Genomic DNA, 17,385 nt, shown 5'->3' with positions numbered 1-17,385 from the left:
CTGGAACAGATCCCCATCCCCAAAAATTCACCGCATTTCTTCCCTGCCCCTACCATACAGTCTCATATTAGTAAATGTCAGGCACCAGGAAACGGGAGACTAAATGCTCCCTGGGATATTATGATGGAGAAACACAACATCCCAGTACAAATCCCGGGGAGCTGCTGATCCCTTTGGGATATGAAACTTTCAGGTCCTCTCTACACATAGACTAATGGTGCCCTGCTTTCTCCCTCCAGGCTGGGTAGAATCATCAACATGTAAAGCACATCTTTATGCATATTCCAATTTGACACACAGGACTAAGCTGTCTGGGTTTTAGCTATTTTCCTGGCCAATCAGTTCTCAAGATAGTGAATCCTATTCCCAGACCAGCTACTAGACACCATGAACTTCCACTTGACAGAATGGAGCTCCTTTAACATCTTACTATTGTGCTGAATCAGTTTTGAAACCCCTTTTTGTTTACTAAAATTTAAATGAGGTTGAATAGGGCTTCCTAGAGAGCTGAGAGTACCACTTCAAGATAGAGTGAACAAGCTGGCTTTGTTCATTTTCCAGGGCACTCACTGGGTCTGTCTGGAGCATACAAACTATTCTTTCAGAGAGAGAAAGTAAAGCTCTTAAATACCTGAGAATACAGCCCAGTGAAAGGGTCATTTGGGAGACATTGGTTATCTGTTAGAATGCAAATTTTTATAGAAGAGACTCTTTAATAGAAGAGACTCTGCCATTGAGGCACCAGATGCACTACTATACTCAAAGGAGTAAAATAAAATTTTCTTTCATTTGAATTCAGCCCACCAGTCGCCACAGTTAAACTAACAGAATGGCTCTTCCAGATGAAGAATCTACGAGGGACAGATGTTCCAGCGTCCCTACCCTCAGTAATGCACACTCCATTATGAGGCTCAAAGAAGCAGCCGCACTTCATTGAATAGTGCCGCAGCCACAGAAGAGCACTGAGAGGCACACCCAAAAGTGCCTTTAACAATGGATAAATGTAGAGCTAACAGACAAGTTACACTGCCCCCCCCAAGTGTGACCTAGAACCAGTTTACTATAAGGACTGTGATATAGGGAGGGCAGAGGGCAGTAGGAGAGTGCTCCACGGGAGGTATGTAAGCCCCAGAAAGCTCAGGGCTCTCTTCCCTGAAGACTAGCTAGGAGTCATGAGGGGGCAATTAGGAGCAGCTGAGGCCAATTAAGGCCCAGCCAGGCATGGATAAAACCCCCTCTGCTCCAGACAGACAGGGCATGAGCTGGAGGAGTTGCTGTGCTGTGCTGAGGAGCAGACAGGAGTACAGGGTGGCATGGAAGAGCGGAGGAGTCCTGAGAGGTACTGAGCCCAGGAGGGGGAGTACAGGGGCCTGGGTCAGGAAGCTCAGTACAGGCAGCAAGGAAGCAAGGCCTGAGAGGCCAGAAGGACTGAGGGGGGAAAAGTAGCCCAGGGGAAAAAGACTGCATCTGCGAGTACGGTGTCAGTAGCTCATAGCTGCTACTCATAGGGCCCCTGGGCTGGGACCCAGAGGAGCGGGCAGGTCCGGGTCCCTACCCCCCTCCCTGGGGAGACGGGGTAACTGGCGACTCCCTGGCCCGCTACAAGAGGCAAAAGCGCGAGACCCACTAGGGTGAAGCCGGCCGTTTGTCACAGTACACTAATTGATCCTGGGTGCAACGGAGGGGAGGTAGGCTGACAGATAAAGAGAAGGGCTTCTCTCAGCACTGCAAATATTTCAAAATCGTCCTGACAGCACTTTGCACATGTGGCTACAAAAATTAAGGACTGTGTAAACATATCACCCCAGACATTTCCCTACCTTACTCCATGAAATATAAACATCTATTAGAATTACACACTTATGAAGGAGAGCTGCAAAGTTTAAATGAAAATCGTTAATCCCAGATTTGTGCTGAATGCCCTCAACAACATGGCTGCTCACTTTAAAAAAAGATCCTCAGAAATCCATTGGCCCTTCTGTGTTCATGAGAGAGGACCTAGAATGAACAATTCTGCAACATTAGAAACCAGAACAGCAATTATTTAATATGGAGACTTGACTTCTGTGATATCCCAGGAGATGCAGGCTGGGCCATGGTTAATGTTACCTCTCTACGCATGTTAAGGAGACAGCTGGGAGAGCAATGGTGTCTCCTCTGCTTTCACTTAAACTTCCCACATCATGATGCAGAGGGGGACTTGTATTAAATTGCTCCAGTTATCTCAAGGAGACTCAGAATCCCTTCCCCAAATCAACCCAGAAAGTACATTAATTCTGGCAGTATGTATTCAGTTAGAGCAAACTTTCCCCAGCATTGTGCATTAGTCCTAATTGAGGGAGGAGGGGAAAGGGGGGATTCCCTCCAGAAGGATTTCATTTTCCATGGTCTATTCATTTCCTTGGAATCTCTGTTAAGATTGGGTTAGCAATTCCAGCTGTTAATTAAATTTTGCAATATGGAGAGACGGCTCACTAAAAACAGGACAGGCCACCAACTGGCTGAAAAGATATCAGCAAACCTTTAGTGACTACTGCTGTTAGGTGGTTGCGAACCCAGAAAGGCTCCTTGTCTCATTCCTAGTTCTTTATGCCATCCCATTGCCCTGGCTCACTGAATCTGTCAAGGCTGCAAAGATTGGGCCTATAAGGAAAGTTTGTACCTCTTGCAGCTGCTGGTGTGCATTCCAGCTGCTCCTCCTAGCTCCAGACTCCTATCCACAGGTCCAGCAGAGGGCTGGAGAGGTGCCAGTTTCTTAAGCACATCTGAAGGGCCCAGATTGGCTTCTCCATGAGGACACTGATGAGGCTGGTTTGAATCCCAAATTTCTTAAACAGTGTTTGCACAGACCATTGACTAAGTCACTTGGACATCTGTCAATTCCACCCTTAGTCATTCCCCGCTGTGCATGTCCACTGTATAAAAATATGGATCTGTTTGCCCAGCTGTTATTAGATCTAAGAAACTGCAGAAGCAGATATCTGCCAGCACAATGAGACAATTCCCAGAAGCAGAATCGGTTACAAAAACCTTCAATGCTCTGATACTGGAAACTGCTCTAGGTGACAAGGACGTTTCTAATTCTCAGCACTATCAATGATTTCAGTAAGCATCGCCCCTCCAATGAGACTGCACAATTCACACCTTGGCCATAGGAATGGGCAGTTCTCTGCAGAGGCCACTTTTCCAGTGTAAACCTCTGCTCTCTATTATCCTTCCACCCCTTGTCCAGATACCTCCAATCTCTCATTCTCCACATACCCCCCACAACAGTCATATAATAAGCCTCACTACAATGGACACTGACTGGTCTCCTTGTTGGAAATCTCAGAGGCACCAAGGACTGAAAACAGGCCAGGGATACTGAACTGTTCTCTGACTCCTAGAGGGGGCTTCTGCAAAGCACAATAAGGACAGATTGGGGCACATAAAGAACACAATTATATTGCTGCAGACTGTGTATTCTCCAGGGCTACGAATCTTGTCAACACTAGTTTACTCAACTTTCTCCCTGCCTATCACTTCAAAGAAGACACTCAAACCAGGCTTCCACAATTCCCACTACAGTCACCACTCAGATTTTCACAGGCAGCACAGAGCAGTAATTCAGCAGACTGCATACGCCTCTATATTCATATATACCTGGCTAGCTTGGAACTTTATAAGGTGGTGGGTCTTGACTAACTCTTAGTACATTGTGTTCCAAGCTTCTCTACTAAAGACTTATTCTTCATTTTTGGAGAAGCATCATGCTTACAGAGGTCATAAGTGTCACATGTACCAATTTACATAACAAACAGGGACAATTTAAAGAGAACATAAACCAAGCTAAACCTTCACCCAAAACTCATACTGCACCTGGGGTGTTTTTCTTTATTTTAGCTTTTTGAGTTCTCAAAACATAAATATATCAAAGCTATTTTCGTGACATTTTTGACTCAAACTGGGATCAGCCAAGCTAGTGTCAAGTAAGCATCTGAACTTTGAGTGCTTCTCTGAACTTCACAACCTTACAAGGTTTGCATTCAGTGTGCATCCCGCCATGTCAGCAATGAGCAGAGTTCAACATTTCTTCTTGGTATTTCATACAAAAGCTCCTGAATCTAGAAGCAAGCTCATCACTAAAGAGACCAGCATTGAGAAAGGATTTTTAGCATCTTGGCTAAAACTAAAAATAGTAAAAACGAGATATAAAGCCGGTTTAGTGCTGGGCAAACAGTATTAAGCTGATGCGTGGAGATTTAATGACTATCCACGGAAGATACAATTTTTCCCACACTGCCCTGCCAATGAACCTCATTCCTAACTAACGATGATTGGGCCCATTCACTCCTTTGGCTCTTTGCTGAGACTGCCAGCAATGGGGTTAGTTGGTGCAAACAGCGACGGAGGTTTGTGATGAGGACACCTCTTCACCAGGATACAAACTGAGAACCTACCAGTTTGCTTTATATATATTTACATATGACCTTTTGGCCTATAGCTTCTGTATCCTCCATTGTTTTGATTAGTACTATGGGGCTTTGTGGTGGTTCTTGATTTCTAGAACTATTCTAGTAGTGTCCCAATTGCCAGTGTTGTACAGTACAGTGAAGGTAATTGAGATATTTCCAAAAAACAAAAACAAAATGAAGTTCAGTAACATACCTGGCTCAGGCACTACTCCTTCGACAGTGACAATGCAGAGCAGATCTGCCAGCTCGCCCTGGTAAACCGTCGGGTTGTCCGAATGCACCGAGACATTAAACATGGGACCTAAAAGATAACAATTTAATCCCATTATTCATTCAAGGTTCCTTCTTTGTGCTACCCAAAAGCTATTAACCAGTGCTTAAAACAATCCAGGTTAGCTTGTGAAGCACTTTGATGTCCAATGTCTAATATATTGCCTCTGCTACCAGACTGAAGATTTACGGAACCACTTACACATTCTTTAGGAAACTGAATTTCATGCTGCTAGAAAGTACCAATTACCAGCTCTGAAGTCCTCTACTGATTCAGAGAGACAAGTACAGTGTGGCTGCAGGAGTGCAAGTTTACCGCATGCTGTCCTCTGCCAACATGCTCCTCCCTTGCCCTGGAGGAGGTGCCTATAGGGGCTAGAAGTGAATTTGGTGTCCTTTGCCCATTTCAATCTTGATCCCCTTCTGCTTTGATTGCAGAGCCACTGATGTGTGTGATGTGGACATTTCTATTAGGAGTTGAACAAAGACCAACTCACCTCTTAGAGCACATAACCTTTATTATATGGCCACAATTTCATATGGGCCCTACTCCTGGCTCTACCATACATGAATTCTTGTATGATCCTAGGCAAGTCAAAAAATCTGTGTCTGAATTCCTCCAAATGTAAAATGGTGATAATATGGATATACCTTCTTCGGGTTGTTGTGAGGAGCTCAGCTACTATGGTGATGCACACCACAGAAAAGCCTATAGATCAAGACACCCACTTTTGACCAGTACCAAACCTGTGGTGAAAGATTAATGACAGAGTAATGGTACTTCACATAGGTTCACATTCCTAGTACGGTACCTCTTTTGTCGGTGGAAGACTGAAGGATCGATATCTGAATATTCCATAATATGAGTCTTCCACTAAAAATAAGGGTTCACCTGTCAAAGAGTTGAGAAACCAGACAGCAACCTCTATGGTTGTCTCCATCATTCTGTGGTCTTGTCTCTACTTTAAATCCATTAATCTTCATAACTTTTGCAGAGTCCTGTCAGGCCTCTAGGGAAGCCTCCTAGGAAATCCAGGTTTCTGTAGGAAGCTGTATTAGCGACTGAGCAGATTGTACTCTTTCCTGAAGTCACTACTGGACCAAAGCTCTGGAATGGAATTAGGGCACTGTGCCCAGGTCTCCCTAGAAATTAAATGTACCATGACAGAAGTTTCATCAAAGTTAGGCTACTCATTCCTGTCGCTGCCCTTAACTCACTGTATGGCCTACTAGGAAATGTCTTGTAATCTCCACGTCCGTTTTCCTGCATATAAAATGGGATGATAATGTTCACTCACTTTTGTAAAGTGCTTTAACATCCATGGAAGGGGAAAAAGAGTAGAAGAGGAATCAGAGATGAAGTTTGTAATATAAAAATAAATACAGTATACATATTGCATACAGAGCAATCACTTGTACCATCCGATTTGAGATGGGGGAGGTCAGTCTAATGTCCATTACACAGTATATAGCTTAGCTTCTCTTTACATTTTTTCATTATTTTACCGCTGGGTCAGGGGACCATGGGTCTAAATGACTGTGGGAAATGGCTTCCTGATCTGTTACTAGTTTTGCATTTGACAAAAATAGTTTAAAAGGTTGAAAAAAACCTTAAATATGATCAGATTCACCAACCCCCATTCCTTTTATGGCCTTTGTTCATCACATTAAATATCTCAAAAATCACGTACAAATCCCCAAAGAGATTGATTATGGTGCACTTCCTGAGGACTAGGTAGTACACTCAGAACCATCATCATCTCTCTCTCAATCACATATTTTAAACCTGCCCTTATGGTATACTCCAGTGAACTAGGATCAAATGTAGGAAGCTCATAGGTTGAAGTTTTATCCTTCTAACATCTGTTTTGCTCCTTTACATAATGCAGTTATCAATCCAAAAACAAAGCAGCATGAAGAATGCACAATAAAACCACTAGCCATTATTGAGTGATCCAGTATTTCTACGTACTTTTTATTACAGCCAAGTGAGTGAACAGCACTAGACCACGACATCAGAATTAAGGAAATCTATTCTGACATTGTAGATAAGAGAGCATATCCTGCCAAATTTCCAATTAAGATGAAGCAATCACTTTGTGGCTTCCTAAATTCCCTGTCCCTTGCTGTCTGTGCCTTGTCATGGAGGGACAGCTTGTGTGTCCCAACAATCCCCAGAGTCTGTGCCAGCAGAGGCCTTTTCACTCCTGGTAGATTCAACCATGCCAGATTAGTCTGAGGGAGGGGCCAGATAAAACAGACACCTGGGTCCCCCAGGTTGGGGGTTAGGCACAAGGCTAACAACCCTGTTTTGTAAAAAACAAACAAACATTTGTTACAGAAAGAACAGCGGAGAAATCAACCATTACCGTGTGTGATGGCCTTCAGGCATCAATGACCTGTATGACTGCCAGTGGCGAAAGCTGAAAGGAAGCCACTGGCATGAAGACTGAAGTGCTCAGCACCAAGACAAAAACAAACTTGGTTTTCGGAACGTACAGACAATGTACAAAACAGGGAAGCTAGCTCAGGTCACAGCAGAGATGAGATGCTACAGATTTACATCCTGGGTGTCAGTGAGAGTAGACGGACAGGATCAGGAAGATTAACAACAGCCTCAGGAGAAATTTTGCTATATTCTGTACGGGATGATGAACAACATTACAAGGGTGTTGCCATTCCTCTGAAGACGGGAGTGGAGTGGCTCCTGCTTCAATGGAAGCCCAGCAGAAGCAGACTTATGAGAGTTAGACAAAGGGAAACAGAATAATATCACTCTGATTCAGTGCTGTGCTCCAACAAATGATAACAATGAAGACGCAAAGGACAAATTCTACCTTACATTACAGGTGGAGTTGGAGAGAGTATCATGTCTTGACTTAACTATCATCATGGGAGCCTGAATGCTAAGGTTGGTAAGAATAATGCAAATAATGACAGAGCAATTGGAAGACATAGGTGTGGCACTATGAATAAAAATGGAGAGAGGCTTGTTAATCTCCGCAATATGAATGATCTAGTCATTGGCGGAACTCTGTTTCAACATTGTGAAATTCACAAGCTGATTTGGTGTTCTCCAAATGGCAGAGGTAAGAACCAGATCGACGATATAATGATTAAAGGTAAATGATAATGCTTATTGACAAATGTGAAAGTAAGACGGGGAACTGATGGTGGTGGTGACCACCATCTTATGACAGCCTTCATCAAGCTAAAACTGAGAAGTGTGGGTCTGTCAAACAAGAGACATAGACACGACATTGATAAGCTAAAGTCACCTGAAATACAGAAAGTCTTTGTTCTGCAATTAAAGAACAGGTTTCAGGCACTTGAAGATCCTGATGAAGAGGAGGGGAATCCAGAGATCAACAAAAATGGGGCAAAGTAACAACAATTTATAAAAAGAGTAGAGATGCCTGTCTAGGCTACAGGCAGAAGAAAAGACAGGAGTGGATTACATCCAGTGCATGGAACACCTTACACTGAAGAAAAATTTTTTAGACAATCTCAGAGGCTAAAGGACAAATATTACAAGCAGTATAGTAAGGCACAGAAGGTTAAATGCCTTGTGAGAGCGGATAAATGACATTACATTGATAATCTGGCAATACAATCAGAGGATGCAGCTATCCGTGGTGAACAAGGAACTGTCTACAAAATAACACGGCTTATTAGCGGTAAATGGCAGACACCAACAAACACTCTCATCAGAGACAAACAAGGCCACCTATTGACAACAGAAAAAAACAAGATATGCAGTTGGATAGAGCTTTTCAAAGAATTGCTGAATAGGGAGCCACCTAAAAAGGAAGCAAACATTCAGGAGGCAGAAGAAGATCTTGATATCGACATAAATACCCCAGCAAAGGAAGTGATCATTCAAGCCATCAAATCTTTTAAAAATTGGGAAAGCTCCTGGCAAGGATAACTTGAATGCAGAATTGTTCAGGAGCTATCCTGGCCCCTCAGTTACATCAGTTTGGGAAAAGGAAAAAAGTGCCAGATAAGTCAATCAATGGGGTTATAAAATACCAAAGAAAGGAGCTCTCAGTGATTATAACTGGTGTGATATTACACTTTGATCTGTATCAGGTAAGTTATTGTGTTAGATCATAGTCCAATGTATACCAGAGGCAGTTGATAGTGTTCTCAGAAAAGTGCAAGTAGGTTTTCAGAAAGGGTGTGGATGCACAGATCCGATCTTTACTCTACGAAATGTAATAGAACAACATCTTTACATGAATTCCATAGACTTTGAGAAGGTTTTTGACAACATTCACAGGAGATCAGCCTATGGCGTATTCTGCGGGCTTATGGAATCCCTTTTCATATTATTAACATCATTAAAAACTTCTATTCCAACTTTACATGTAATGTTGGTCACACTCACAGTGAGCTCAGTTTTGAAATCAAAACAGGAATATGGCATGGGTGTGTTATGTCTACAATCTTCTTTAACATTGCCATTGATTGGGTAATGTGGCATGCAACAGAAGACATGCCAAGAGCTATTAGATTGACACCCTTTTCTCATCCCTTGAAGACCTAGACTTTGCAGATGATCTTGCTCTCTTATCACATACCCATCACCATAGAGAAGAGAAAACAACTCGACAACATATTTAGCCAGCAAATTGGACTGAAAATCAACTGCAATAAGACAGATATCATGACTTTTAATATTGTCTCATCACCACCAGAAGGGAACATGTTGAGGTCCCCTCTGCAAAGCCAGGGGAAGGAATATTAGCATGACCACTTCCCTCAGACTCTGTCCAAAATCTTTCTATGAATATTCAAATTGTTTCCAAAGACAGCCAGCAATCTCGCTGCTATTAGAGGCATTCGGATAAAGTTTATCCTTCCCATAAAACAAATTAAGGTCTTTTCTGTCAGTCTTCAGTGAGCTGTGCAGCTAGAAATTAAAGATGCTAAAGCACTTGTTACAAAGTCAATGTTAGCCATCCATGTTCAGGTCAGCATCCCCTCATTTTATTTAGATGTATAAAACATCAAAGTCTCAAAGCGTGAGATTGCCACGTTTGCGTGCAGTGTCACTGCCCTCCCTGAGTCTAATGCATTGCAGTGTAGACTGAACGTGAATGGCACCATAATCATTGAATCCTGTTCAATGCAGTAACTGCAGCGTTCAGCATCAGTGAATGAACTCCTACATCAGGTCAGGAGGGGATCACGTCATTCCCACAGGTCCTGCCATTATATTTGTAGAGAGAAGAGAATCAAGCTAGCATTCCTGTACATACTTCCCTAGAGATCCTTGACAGACAGAGTAAGATAGATAAGAATTGTCTGATCCATGTCAATGTCACTTTGCCTTGCTGACGATCTGCTCTGTGTTCCAGAAGCACAGCCTTGATACTCGGTTTCTGTGTGTGTGTAGGTAGAGGGAAGAGTTATCAATACAGAACATCACATATTGTGACCTGTAGTCTCTGCAGGTCATGTCTCCATATTAAATATGAAGTCATCTGCAATCTACTCCATTTTATGCACATTAATTGCAGCTAGTACAGCTTCTCAAATGAGTAGAATTTGAGCACCCTTTACCATAAAATAATTCAAAAGCAGGAGTCACAGTACTTAATTGTGATCAGAGAAAAAAATTTTCATCTCTTATAATTTTTTTCTGCTTTCAGACCATCAGCTGCCTCTCCCTGCTTGTCACCAGCCTGCCTAAGTTTCTAGGATAATACTGTGCAACAAAGAGCAGCTGCTTCCCTACGTCCATCGTTTAATGATCACACTTCCCCTGAGTAAGCCACAATAACCAGAGAGAAACCATTAGTTCCCTTCCCGAGTACACATCTCCTGCAAATCATCTCCAAATGGGAAAATGGTCACTGAAGCGCAAAAAAGTTAGGAGGAAAGGAAGAATACCGTCATCCTACATCAGAAATGCAGGATTTCAACAGAAAACCCTGAAACATTTCAGGGGCCACCATCTTGGGCTTCCTCTTTTAAACTATGTTTTAAGCGAGCTTTGTTGTAATAAAAGCTGCTAGACTGACAGTCCTGGAAAACTCTATCCACACAACTCCGGCCTAAGCAGGAGCAGTTTCCCTATGAGGCATCATCCCACTTCTCACACCTCACCCCTGTGTGCCTGAAGAAACCACCTTCAGGGATAAGTTCATGGCTCATTCAACTCTTTGTCCCACTGCAGAAGTTGAAATTATCTGGGGACAATCAGTTCTGGTTGTTTGCGATGTGGGCACTTAATCAGGAACTGGACTGAGATGACCAACTGTGTTTCACATGGGACACAAACACCATCAGAAGGTAACAAGTTTTGGTCATTACTCAACTGGGCAGGATTTGTAGTAGTGACCTACAAAGACGTGAAGCGCTCCGTAACTCACTAAAAGTCCGCCGCAGCCACCAACTCCCCATTCCTTTTTTTAAAAAGCAATTGCAAGCAGTCTTCATTTTTACTCAGAGAGCAACTGCCCTGATTTATGTTTCCCTGTTTATACCAGTTGCCCTGACGTCAGCTAAAGCTAATAGGAAGAGATGAGCAGAAATGAGAAGTGAATCACTTCCACAGAAATAAACAATGTTGTGATCTGTCAACTAAAGCATACATAGCCAAAAAAAAAAAAAAAAAAATCTCTAGCTGGGCATTTTCTTTCTGAAGGCAAGGGCTGGCATCAGAGCAAGCATGCTGCTTTCAGGCATGCCTCTTAGCACAGGGCACCTCAGTTAAATACGCAATAGTGCAGACTTCTAGGACTTTGGTGCAAATCAGGTTGGTTTTTCCTCATACTCATAGATAGAATTCTTAATAAATGAGAAGCAGACTAAATTCATGCCAAAAAGACTGGGAGTTAATGTTAACAGTGAGAAATCAGGCACTCCATTCAGGAAATGCATGTGTGGCTAAGAGCTCCATCTTAATCATGTTGCCTGTACTTAATAATTTAAAATACGGACAGTCACTATTATAAATGACAAACTGAAATTTCAGTTACAGTACAGACAAATCAGATGACTTGTTTTTATAGATCTCATCAAGAACTAAATTAAGCCACGTTTGAAAAAAAATACTATTCAGTAAGTTTAAAGTCTGGAACACTTAAAGCTGAATGACCTTAAGTTTGAAGATCAACCCTATGTTCTAAGCTGGTTTAGCTTTCACTCAGGCTAAGAAATTCGATGAAAAAGTTTGACCATCAACTTTACAAACAAGTGTTCTTAGAGGAAAACTGGTTCCCTAGTTTTAAAATTAAGCTGACATCGTAAATCACAGAAAAACTTAAAAATCAAAGTCAGACAGTAAGCTGTGGTACATACTAAGGTTAGAGAAGAAATAGCTATTTTTATTCTACTATATATATTATAGCTGAAAAGGTTAAAAAGTTATGTTATATTAAAAGACATAAATATAATATAATGGCAAAGTTAAAATAGATCTTTCAATCACAGCTCTTCATTTTTTCACTTTTGAAAGATTGATTACTCAAGCCTCACTTTGATTTCAGGAGTAGGGGAGGTTTAGGGGAGAATGAGGTTAGGCATAATTAAAAAAACAACAACAACAACAACAACCAAGAGTAAAAGCTGCTAATAGGAACATGTAAATTCCAGGACCAGGATCGGGATCTATTTGGTCTGATTCCTTCTAAATGCCTGGCACAAATTCTGGGCCACAGTTTAGTTCAGTCCAAAAAATAGAGTACATCTCCGGGCCCAGCAGTTTGAAGTGAATTAGATTTAGATTTTTAAAAAAGTTCCCGCAATTTCTTCTTTGCATACATTGAAAAAAGCTAATAGCTCAAACTATATCAAACTTGGTTTATTCCTTAGAGCTCAAAGACAGCTACACAAGAAGCCAAGCTTGAACAAACCTGGCGTGGTTGATTGAGTAATACTTGCACAAAATCTCCAAGTTTAAGGGCTGTTTTCCTTTCATTTTTAAAGACAAACACACAGAATTCAAAAAACAGCTGAACTGACATCACTCAATCTTTCTAGACTGCTGGATCAAGACCAAATAAAGTGCAGAAAATTTCATTCCTTAAATAAGTGTTTCAGAAAGTTAGAAGTAATGGGGGAAAGGATTTATAATGGAAGATGGCAACCTTATCTTCTGACCTTCTATACTGCATTTTAGACTGTGTTCTCAAAGCACTATACAAAAATCAAATTTAGCCTCATGTAGGCAAGTGTTATCCCTATTTCAGAGATGGGGAAAGCAGGGCACAGAGAGGTTAGGTACCCTGTCCAAGGTAACAGTGACTCAGGCTAAGTCTACAGTGATGGCGGCAAATTCACCACCATCAGATCAATTTCTCTGAATCGACTGAGCGGTCGGTGAAGACCCGCTCAGTCGATCCAGAAATTGACATATTAAGACCACCCCCTCAAGTGGCGTAGCACTGCGTTGATGGGAACGCGGTTCCCGTCGGTGCAGTGCAGTGAAAACGGCGCGCAGAAGAGAACCACAGAAGTCGACGGGAGTTACGCACATTTTTTGTGTAGCTTGCGTAACTCCGGTCAACTGCCGCCGAATCTCGGAGGTAAGTGTAGACAGGGCTTCAGAATGAGAAGTACAAAGAAGGAATTCTGTTATCTAGTCTGTTCCCCAACAGCAATCATTGTCCTGTGCCTTTTCTACTTGAAATCAAGCAGTGCCATAAACCATTTGAGGAAAAACTGATGCAATCCTGCAAATAATCTCTATTCCAAAATATTATTCATAACTGCCCTGGCACCAAGCCATCCACTATTGCATTGAAGATACCATAATCGCCAAGTAATAAACTCCTCTCTCCCTCAACCTCCCCCACCACCTTTATTCTTTCTATATAGTTTTCCCTAACCAACACCATCCCAAATTTCATAATAGTTATTACCGGAAAGAACCCTCTGTACTTTAATCTGTGGTTTACAGTTCCAGCTACAAATTGATGAGAGGAAAAAACTATGATGACTAAGCATATTTCTACCCACTAATAAAGGGTAGAAAAATACAGGTCTTTCTTGCCAGGGAGTTTCTGCTGTACTGCTCTTCATTCACTTCCCTGATTAAGACAAATATAGTTGATCAAGAAAAGAGGAAAGTAAGTGAGGGAGAGAGGGGAATGGAAAAGAAGTCAGATCTCCGACTCAGCAGGGGGCACAGTTTTATTTTAATCACAAGTTTAACATCAAATAGCTCATATTTCCAACAGTTCTCAGTTTATCTTTACTCCTTCCAAAACAAGTGATAAAACATTGCTATGTAATGAGTTCATAGACAGATGTAATCCAGAGTTGAAGATTACACCAAGGAGCTTCTTAAATTCCCTTTTGTTTCTGACTAGCCAGCTTTTCACCCTTTGCTGGGTTTCTCTGGAGGCAGCCAGCACAGAAAAGCCCAAGCAGCAGATTGTCGTCTCTCACATAATGTGCGTCCATAAAAAAAGATGTAAAACTCTCCCCCATCCCACAAAATCACTTCTGTGGAACAGAAATACTGCCCTGGATCTCTGTGTAACCATGCTGTGGGAGAAGCCATTCTAAATACTAGCTGGGGGGAATATTGGCAAAGCATTTACTGCTATGGGATACGCCATCCGGACTTCAGGGTGACTGGATGCCTCTGGGTATATGAGTAGGAAGCTTTTCACATCAAGGTGACTGGCTCAACTATGGCCCAACTGGGAAGAAAATGAAACCGTTACTATCTGATGGCTATATCATAACCTGTGTGAAATGAATGTGTCCCATCCCCCCCGTCTGGGGCCTAGCAGATAGGAGTCTGTGTCACAAAAACCACACTCACAGTTAAGCACTAATTAGCCCTTTGTTTCCCAGCTCAGCAAGAGGATGGTAGGGGAAAGTGAAGACCCCTCTCTTTCAGTGGTGATCCCCTGAGAGTGCAGTGCCGAGGCATATCGGTGGAAGTAGTAGTTAGCACTGCTCAGTGGCTAAGTAATCACCAGTCCTCCAGGGTTGTTGCTTTTGCACTTTTCAATTGCCAAATAGACCTTTGTCCTAGGGCTTAGAGAATTTCTCCAAGTGGGCTAACAACTCATCCTTTAGGTTACAGAGAATTGGGGCACTGGTATAGCAAGAGGCGGCCTTGGTGTTTCACTGTATCAAGGAGCAGCTCTAAAACCATCTAGACCATAAAAACGTTTATATCCTGTGGTGGAAAGTATTTGACATGTTACAAGCAGCCCTAATTTTTAAGAAGCCTGGTCTGAAGGAGGGCTAGGAAGGATTGTGATATTTGGGATGGAGGAGTGTGCATTATGAAAGGGACTAACCTTGTGAGGAGTCAAAAGAACTAAACAGGTTCAGTTTGGCCAGATTAAGAGAGGACACAGGTCCATATATCTGAAAGGTGCAGGCACTAAGAAGGGAGAAGAACCGCATAGGGTTATATCAGGAGATGTCACTAAGAATGATGGCATGAAATTAAAAGGAGGAAATTTCAGGCTGGATATTAAGAAACATTTGCTACCAGTGAGAACTATTAGACTGCTGAATAATCTCCCAAAGGAAGTGACATCTCCCATTTCAGGAGACATTTCAAAGTAGACTGAAAAAGAACATTGGAAAAAAATCACTGGAAATCTTTAAATCAAGACTGGACGTTTTTCTAGAAGATATGCTTTAACTCAATCACAGCCATTGTACTTGTAGCACGAATTAATACAAGTCCTGGGACGAGTTATGCAGGAAGTTAGATGAGATTATCACAATGGTCCATTCTGCCCATAAAAATCTATGAAGTTACACACCAGGGAACAAATCTCCAGTTGACCCTGGTTTTGGGAGTATGTAGACCATACCTAGTAGTTTCTCTCCACTTCCCCCCACAACACACACTTCTAATTTATATGATTCTGAAATACAGATTTTATCAGAGCTTTCAATTCATGAAATTTAAATAGAGACTTTTCCTTTACGTTTCAGAGCATGAAATTACTGGAGTAAATTCATCTTTGTGCAGCACTGAGCAGAGAAAGAAGAAGGATGAGGTGGCCTCTGCCTATAGCCAGCATGTCCTGCCAGCACTGGGAAGAATCTGAGAGAGACGTTCTCCCCACAGATATTCATGGAAAAACTTTTCAGAACTATGCCACATTTCAAGATTACTACGGTGGGAAATACGGGAGTGTGTGTGTGCAGTCTCCAGCTCGTATATAAATATCTTACAGGCCTCCTGCAGTTCATACAGGTCACATTTCACAAGGTGTATGTGCAATAAAAAGCTTTCCTTGAAACACAGCCAAGCTTAGACAAAACAGATTTGGGAGGAAGCCAGGTTAGAGGAAAGGATTTCCAATTCAACAAGTCTCCCAGCTCCAAACAGAAATCAATAAAGACACAGAAGGATATTCCTACAACCATTAAATGCTTTCACGTAAAACTCATTAAGAACTTCCTTTGCTGAGAGAGTTCCTCTATTTTCTTATTGATTTCCTCCCAGCTTCACCCCCAAAGCATGGACTCAGGAGACTATCAGTTTGAGCTTTTCAAATTGGAGGCGATTGGAACACTACAGCTGCTAATAGTTTAGATAAGTAACCTGACTGCAACCCACCAGTGGCAGTTAAAATGCCTTCCTGGTATGCCGCGAGGGTTCTAACCGCTCAGGAATTTCAGATGCTTAGGTCAGGCAGTGCTATTCCCGAGCAGAAGATGGAAGCACCATTCAGAGCAAGTCAGAGATCACCCCCACCAGGCCACCACTCAGTTCAGGATTTAATGCAAATTGGCACTTTCTAGCTTTTTTTCAATCCTCCATGGACTTGTTCTTGCCTATGTCAAGGACCTCATCGCTCTACTCCTGATCCATTGACTTTTTGTCCCCTTCACACAGTTCTTCATGAGTGCCGTCTCTGCAGAGTCTGCCATGTGGAATAGCCTACAGTACCTCTTTCCCTCTTGACTTTGACCTCGATCAAGTCAAACTCTGTGCCCATTTCCTCATCAGTAAAACAGGGATACCACCTCCTGTATGACATGGAGGAGATATAAGGAGATATACATTAATTTGCATAAGCACCTTTACCGTTATTGGACACCTTCTGTCTGAGTTTGGTGAGGTATCTTCAAATCTTATTTGAACCATTTCTCCTCAAACTGTGCTTTTTAATTCTCCCCTACCTTTGCTATTTGTCTGTGTAACTTTTAAATTTGGGATACAGTTTGGATTGAAGTTATCCAAAATGAAGTTGTATTTTAACCCATCTTCCATGTAAGCCCAACCATAGACATTCATTTCCCCTCTAAGGCCAGGTGCATTTTCAGAAGGGCTAGTATCTGATAGCATCAGGGTCCTGCACAGATGCAACAGGGGACGTCATTTTATAATGACTCCTAAGGCTTCACCTGTGGTCCTGGCCCCACTGTGGCTGCCATAAAACGTTTCAGTTTTAGAAACTGCCTGGTTGAGGATCATTTCACAACTATCTGGGCAACTGAAAATTAGCAGATCCTAGTTTGTGCAAACCTCTGTCCCCACAGCAAACCAAGAACTCCTCTTCCCTCAAAGCTTCAGATACTGTGACTCTGGGCAGTGCACGGGGGCACAGAAGAGAAGTGAGATGGTGCAAGGGGAAGAAACACATGGGAAATGGGAACAGAGATAACAATGAAGTTGCTACGGCATTGATACATAGAAAACCAAGGTCAGATTGCCCATGGA

At 42.3% G+C, this 17,385-nt stretch overlaps 1 protein-coding gene across 1 annotated transcript in view; it reads right to left on the bottom strand.

Annotated features, from left to right (window-relative positions):
• PTGFRN (prostaglandin F2 receptor inhibitor) overlaps positions 1-17,385 on the bottom strand; it is a 97,326-nt gene that overhangs the window by 17,340 nt on the left and 62,601 nt on the right. Inside the window, exon 7 of the mRNA XM_067546305.1 lies at positions 4,648-4,755. Coding sequence (XP_067402406.1) covers positions 4,648-4,755 — 108 coding nt within the window. The remainder of the gene's footprint in view (positions 1-4,647; positions 4,756-17,385) is intronic.

This window comes from Emydura macquarii, unplaced genomic scaffold, assembly GCF_026122565.2.
Source record: "Emydura macquarii macquarii isolate MOO-44397 ecotype Brisbane River unplaced genomic scaffold, CSIRO-AGI_Emac_v2 contig_1119, whole genome shotgun sequence".
Taxonomy (NCBI): Eukaryota; Metazoa; Chordata; order Testudines; family Chelidae; genus Emydura; species Emydura macquarii.
Note: the sequence above shows the minus strand (reverse complement) of the source record. Positions and strands in the feature narration are given on the sequence as shown.